General features: G+C 36.8%; 1 protein-coding gene across 1 annotated transcript in view; it reads right to left on the bottom strand.

The window, feature by feature from the left end:
• Window positions 1–3,478: 3,478 nt before the first annotated feature.
• LOC137997563 (transcription factor 19-like) overlaps window positions 3,479–7,500 on the bottom strand; it is an 11,333-nt gene continuing 7,311 nt past the window's right edge. The window contains exons 5-6 of the mRNA XM_068843637.1: window positions 6,587–6,909; window positions 3,479–6,100 (exon numbers count right to left, since the gene is read on the bottom strand). Of these exons, the coding sequence (XP_068699738.1) occupies window positions 5,817–6,100; window positions 6,587–6,909 (607 nt within the window). The 3' untranslated portion in view covers window positions 3,479–5,816. The remainder of the gene's footprint in view (window positions 6,101–6,586; window positions 6,910–7,500) is intronic.

Genomic DNA, 7,500 nt, shown 5'->3' with positions numbered 1-7,500 from the left:
TTTTTTGCGCCTTACTCTCCAAAGGGAGGTATCGGTCTCGTTACAATAAAGGTGATGATATCTACTAGAATAACTAATTAACTAAAAAGATCATACAATTACTTGTAATACAATTGGTATAAAATTATTATTTTAATTATTTTGCATTTAGGAAGTCTTTTCTCTTCTGAAACATTAAGTGAGTGAGTGAGTGAGTGAGTGAGTGAGTAAAAAAAAAAAACAGTAAAACAGTAAATCTTTATTGCGCCTTACTCTCCAAAGGGAGGTATCGGTCTCGTTACAATAAAGGTGATGATATCTACTAGAATAACTAATTAACTAAAAAGATCATACAATTGCTTGTAATACAATTGGTATAAAATTATTATTTTAATTATTTTGCATTTAGGAAGTCTTTTCTCTTCTGGGTATACATGGGCATACAGGGGTATACATGGGTATACATAGGTATATAAGGGTATACATGGGTATATAGGGGTATATAAGGGTATACATGGGTATATAAGGGTATACATGGGTACATAGGGGTATACAGGGGTATATAGGGGTATACATGGGTATACATGGGTATATAAGGGTATACATGGGCATATAGGGGTATAGAAGGGTATACATGGGTATACATGGGTATACATAGGTATACATGGGTTTACATGGGTATATAAGGGTATACATGGGTATATAAGGGTATACATGGGTACATAAGGGTATACAGGGGTATATAGGGGTATACATGGGTAAATAGGGGTATATAAGGGTATACATGGGTATATAAGGGTAATAATGGAAATACATTATCAATAGCTTATATTTAAATACATAATAATAAGGGATACATGAGTTACTTACCGGGAGGAACTCGTGTCGAAAGCCACGATATACGTGGAAACCTCGGTGACTGCTATATGGAATACTGGCCTATGTCAAAATGGCTGAAGTAGCGAACGGTAAGTACCTTGCACTCATGCTTTTCTTAGCAAGAATTTAGAGTTTAAAGAAGGCGCTTGAAACCCCATTGTGTACTCCCTTCCCGAAAAGAAGTGAGCTTGCCCTAGATAATGTACATTTTAATTCAAAACACAAAGGTACAAGTTGATTAGCAAGTCTTATTGCATTCTGAAAATCACCATACCGCCTTGATTTGTTTGAGTGAAGAGATTCATAGATGAGAAGCAACTAGAGAGAGCGCGTCACCCAAGCCAAAACCAACGGAGAAAAACGTTCCACTGAACGCAAAGTTTACCATTTGTGGGTTTGTAGCCCTGTTATACACTGTTTAAGCCCAGAACGCTAAGCACTTGTTCGAGAATGGTTAGCTTTAATTTTATAAAGGTTCCACGAATAAAATGATATATGAAATTGATCATAACTGCGAGGATTATATCTTCACTTGATTTTATAAAGGTTATTTACCATTTACCAAAAAAAATCCGGAAATTTAGTTGGGAAAGTAAATGGGAAGCCTATTTTGGTCTTAGGTAAAATCTGCTACGAGCCTAGAATATATAAGACCCATCAGACCGGCGATTATCTCCGGTTTCTGTAGCGTGAAGCAACTTGGAGTATTTCTACCGGCAGGTTAGTTTTTGCAGGTTGCAGGTTGCAGGTTGAAATTTACTGTGACTGTTACATGAATAGCTAACCTTAGGCCTAATTAGGCCTAAAGAAACGTTTTTAGGCCTAATTTGGCCTAAGGTTAGTTAGCTATTCATGTAACAGTCACAGTAAATTTCAACCTGCAACCTGCAACCTGCAACCTGCAAACTAACCTGCCGTATTTCTACTCCCCCCCTGGATGGGCAGGTACAAAACACAGGTCACAGGGCACAGGTCACAGGTCACAGGTCATTGTTTTACTAATACAGAATGTATCCTAAACATTCATAAAAGCTAACCTTAGGCCTAATTAGGCCTAAACAAACGTTTTTAGGCTTAAGGTTAGCTCTTATGAATGTTTAGGATACTTTCTGTAACGGTAAAACAATGACATGTGCCCTGTGCCCTGTGCCGTGTGACCTGTGTTTTGTACCTGCCGCCCCTGGATGGGGTGCCAGTCCATCACAGGGTTACCCCCAGCATTAATTTCGCCGATACCCATTTATACACCTGGGTGGAGAGGCACCGTGAGAGTAAAGACAGTGTCTTGCCAAAGAACTCAACATGATGTCCCAGATCGATCCAGAATCGAGTGCACTAACCATTTACAATGCCATATATCAACTGTCCTGAAAGGAGTGTGTACCAGTTGGAGACTTCCGATCTGTTGTAGTTGGTAGTAGCTTAGAAAGGAATCCGGAGGTTTCAATGTTCCGAAACAACCTCTTGCATATGTGGTCCCTGCGTGCAGTAAGGGTTGTAACTCCTGCGGTTCGCAGGGCCTTATCATAGGATACACCTGGGAAGATGACTGCTAGTGCCCTTTTCTGGATCGACTCAATCGCTTCCTCTAGGTACAATGGGATATTTTCCCATGCTGGTACAGCGTATTCAAGGATGCTTCGTATAAGGCTAATATACACTTTAACAATGTCACCCTTGGGGACACAGGCTTTCTTGAGAATGCGGATGGCGTACAACTGTTTGTTGGCCCTTTTAGAAATGTAATCCACATGTGCATTCCATGTTAGGTCGTGAGATAGAGTTACATGTATGCCCAGGATCTTGTACGAATGCACTCTCTCAATGCCTGTCCCCATGATGTCAAGGGATACTAGTGGGAAGGGGGTTTACTGAAAGAGGTTAATAACCATTTCCTTGCACTTCTTCGGGTTGAGTCTCATACCTCTTTGTGCAGGTTAAAACATTGCAAGATAAAGTGATGGAGGAAGGTTGACTGGCTTAAGCCTGCATATGGAAGTAAAAGCCTACATGGATCCATACCCATTTCTATCAGGGAATAACCTTGTTGACCCCCTTCTGAATATGTTTTCCATAGGGTCAGGGACCAGAGGTAGATAATTCAGAGAGTAGCCCAAGGAGTCTTCTTTCATTACAAATAAGGCTATTCCCATCATGACAGCAAACATTTATATCTTTTTTTGTATTATTATTTTACCCCAGAAGAACACCTGTTTCTCTGTTTCACCAGTTTCTCTTCTTTCCAATGAGTAATCATATGATTCTTTCAGGAAGCTTGTTCGTTACCCTGTTAATATTTTCTGGCCGTCCAGATCCACAGTGGACTGTGGACTCAAGTCACCCTGAATTCAGCAAAATTCAACAGCTTCTCCAAAATGCAAGAACATGCAACGCCACCTACGACCTCCGGCGAATCCCAGCACGTCTGGGTTACAAGGGTTTCTTGGTGAAGGACAAGGCACAGAATGAGTTGATTCTGGGTCCTAAAACAGTAAGCCTACAACAGTCACTACTGGAAACACTTCCAGAAGATGTCCTTCCAAAAGAACGCAGAGATTGGATTGTGAAAGTGATTAATGACCAGAAGGGAACATCTGACATGGGCAACTGTTGAATTACTTTTATCTTCAGAGTTCCAGACTTAAATGAAAACAAAAGTGATCTACTGAGTTGAGCTGCCCGGTTGCCTTAAACTTCCCTTCGGGATATGCCAAATAATGGACCATATTCATACACTGTAGAATTAATGGTGGCTAAGTAATAATAACAATAATAATAATAATAATAATAATAATAATAATAATAATAATAATAATAATAATAATAATAATAATAATTATTATTATTATTATTATTATTATTATTATTATTATTATCAGTTTTTATTGTATTTGGATCCTTTGCAAATCATCCTCACTAGCTTCATTAGCACGAACAATATTCAAAAGAATTTTTGCTCCAAAATGAGACTAGTGAGGATGATTAGCACAAAGACGAAAGAATAATTTACTGGTTGCCATTTATGAATATGGTAAATGAGGATAATGTGATGACCGAATGATGTGGTGCATGAAATTGTATATGTTACATGTAGATTGAGTTTGGAAATTACTTAAACTTTAGTTAATTAAACTGCACTTAATTTACAATGGAGGAACCAAAGAACAGTAAGATAATAATATGAGGATGTAGGGGTATTGGAGGAAAAGAAAACATGTTTCGTTAACAGAACTTTTAATAATTGCAGACAATTAATAAAATTGAAACTATAGTTTTTGTAGTAAAATAATTTATAGAGATTTTCAAACTCATCATTACTTATTTGAATTTCATGTACATGATGAAACAGACTGGTAATAAAAATAACAATAACAATAATTTTAATAAACTCTTGTCTCTTAAAACATCTAGAACACCATCAATAAATTCAACCTTGAAAAACATAAAACTTAATTTTCTTGTTTCAACTTAAGAGTTTGTAACATGCACCTTTGTTCAACTTAAGAAAATATGTGATACATTGAGAAATGAAAATCTTGGCTTCAAATCCAAGGATTTTTTTCCTCAACAAGACGATGAATGATTAGCGTCTTTCAAAGACACCAGTAAAAACTCATTGATTTGAACCAGTTGTCTTTGCTCAGTCAAAATATTGCACCGGGCTTGCATCTTGGGTGAGAAAAATAATAATATAATGTTTTAAAGGAACAGTGGTACATGTATCCAAATTCAATTGAAAGAGATATTGCCATGATAGCAAAATGATATGGCTCTGATCCTTACCCAATTAATTGGCCAAATGTTGGAAAGCTTACAAAACATTCAAACACAAAAGACAGCTACATGTATAAAAAAAAACCACCCAACAAAAAGGTATAAAAGTTGCTTTTGTTTCTCAGACTAAAAGGAAATATTCATATATATAAATTCATACATGAAATTAAGTTTTAATGGAGAGCAGGAAACATAATGATTGAAATTTGCTGCTTCCCAAATAACTACAAGCTTATTTTGTTGCGTGACAGCCACAGAACACTGTGCTCTAAGAAATTTCAAACAAGGAAAAAAAATGGACGAGAGAACCTGTGGGTGAGGGTACATTAAATTTTGGCCAGCAGAGCAGCCTGCCATTTGCTGGGAGATTTCCAGGGTCATGTGGAGAAGAATGTCTGTTAATTAAAGTGCAGACAGTACTATCTGTTGGGTATATTATTTTATCATAATTTATTATTATCAATTTTGGCCTTCTTGATAGTAATTACTGCGATTTTCATAATTCTGCTACCCCTGGGTGCCAGAGTAATTTTTTTTTTGTCAAGTTTGGAGAAGAGGCTCAGTGTTTCCAAATCAACGTTTGTTGACCGCTGAGTTGGAAGCAAAGTATTCTTTATTTAATAATCAATAAAATTAATTGTAAAAAACAAAAAGAAAAAATTCCTTTGGCGCCCAGGGTATAAATTCTGGGGAATCTCGTCTTCCACAACCAATGGCCAATACTGCGTTTTGGCTTCCATCAATCAAACTTTCGATGCCAAGCCAAGACTTGAAACCACAGATGCTTGAAGGTGAGATTTGTATAATTAAAAAAATCGCAGAAAATAAAATTTGAACAAATATGGTCAGTTGTTTTCTAAAAGCAAACCTCCTGGTGACCTTGTCATAAAACAGACATAATTTTCTTGTTGCATGTGTAAAGCAGTACTGTTCTACTGCTGCTAGGTAGATATTTGTTACATGTAGTTTTCTCTGGCATAAGAAAAGAGAGTTTTATGTGGAGCAAGTACATGTAAAAAATCTTCACAATCAGTGATATTTTAACAATGAAAACAATGTCAACTCTTGCTGCCTTTTCGGTGATTAAACAGGAAGTGCAAATCTAGAAAAGAGGGAACTCAGTTTAACTTAATAAAAAAGCTACAATGTGCACAACACAGATGGATTGGGGTGAGAGCAAATAATTACATGTACATACACCCACAGTGGAATAGAGCTGATTTTGGTCGCACTGATTTGAGTGTGAGTCCCATGCACTTGACGTGGTACCAGGCATCACAGTCATCACACTGCACCCAATCCACAATCTTTTGCTTGTTATGAGGGTGAACACAGTCAACAGAAGCACATGTATTGTACATGCTATCATCTTCTTCCTGATTAGTCACTGAATCTTTGCTTTTTGATGACTTTCTTGACATCTTTCGTTTCTTGGTGGTCTCCTTAGATTTGCTGTGTCTTCTATTGGCTATAATATTATTGAGAAGAAAACGTGACTGTTTAGTTGAGAACTTGAGCTTGATTTTAATTAATTTAAGAAGTAGTTAGCAAGTTTTGAACTCTTCAAAGCTGATTTTGAACTAATTTTATTATTTTACAGTGTAGTATTTCAAGTGCACAAGATCCACACAACCCTCAATCCTGCAGGCTAGTTTATAAACATTCAGCTTCAATCCAATCAACCTTGTTCATTTACACCCTACGTTTTGCACTTCACTGTACATGGTTGTGATTTAGGAGGAGGAAGTTCAATGAAGGGCCTTAGAGGGAAGGAACCCACTGAAAGTGTGTAAACAGATGCAAAAATTGGGTTGAACAAACAAACGATCCGTCAAGATAAACAGGAGGTGATTCAACAGGGGTAAAGGGTTTTTATCTGTACAATTTAGTTTTTGTCTGGTTACAATATCACTGACAATAAATATTATACATGTATTATGTATAATTTTCTTACCTATTTTAACATGACTGGTTTGTCTTCTTTGTGCAGCCTTGAATCGCTTGCACTTAGACTCTTCATTGACTTGTAAAGTAGGTTCAGCAATACTACTGATACCTAGTAGATGCTCTGACCTGTTGGAGGGTGAATATGCCTCATTAAAGGACTCTGGAGATTCTGGGAGCTGGACAGAAAATAGGTCTTCATCACTGTCCTCCATAGCCCCAACAGCTGTCGCAGCATATGCCAGGAGGTCATCATCACTGTGTTCTGAGTTGCAGCTGTCACCAACGAAATCTTGCTGCCAGCTGTGCTTCGCATGCACAGAATCAGGTAATCTGTAGTAGGTAAAAACACAAGTTATTTAGTGCCTCTTCAGTTAATATGACTGTCATAGTTTAAAGCTGCATGCTACATTAACAATTATTGTAGATTGTACCTCACCACGCTTCTACTAAGATTACACACATAATATTATTGACCTCTTTCATAATGGCAGCCAAATAAAATATTTTGTTTTAATGCCAATAAGCCTTTCTAGCCTTGCTACATGTACGACGACCAAATTCCAAAAGAACGTTTTTTTGACTTGTCAATACAATCATGACAATGTCATGTATAAATTTCTATGCAAGCTTACAGCAAAGCTGTAAATGATTCATTTAATTTTTCATTTTTTTTTTATTTTGTAAGTGATTAATTATTATTCTATACTCTTTCACAATCGCAGCCACCATGCAGAAAGATTGGTGTAGTATAAAGTATAAAGGGTTGGGGTTATGTTTTGGTGTATGAAAATACAGCTGTTTATCTATACTCAAGGCCCTTTGTGACAAAGTAGTAACAATGATTTGTTTATTTTGAAAGTAATATTATTTTATACACCATTCTTCAAATCAAGGGATCATCTAGCTATGTCTGTTAATGTA

Source organism: Montipora foliosa, chromosome 3 (assembly GCF_036669935.1).
Source record: "Montipora foliosa isolate CH-2021 chromosome 3, ASM3666993v2, whole genome shotgun sequence".
Classification (NCBI taxonomy): domain Eukaryota; kingdom Metazoa; phylum Cnidaria; class Anthozoa; order Scleractinia; family Acroporidae; genus Montipora; species Montipora foliosa.
This window is presented reverse-complemented; position numbering and strand designations above follow the sequence as displayed.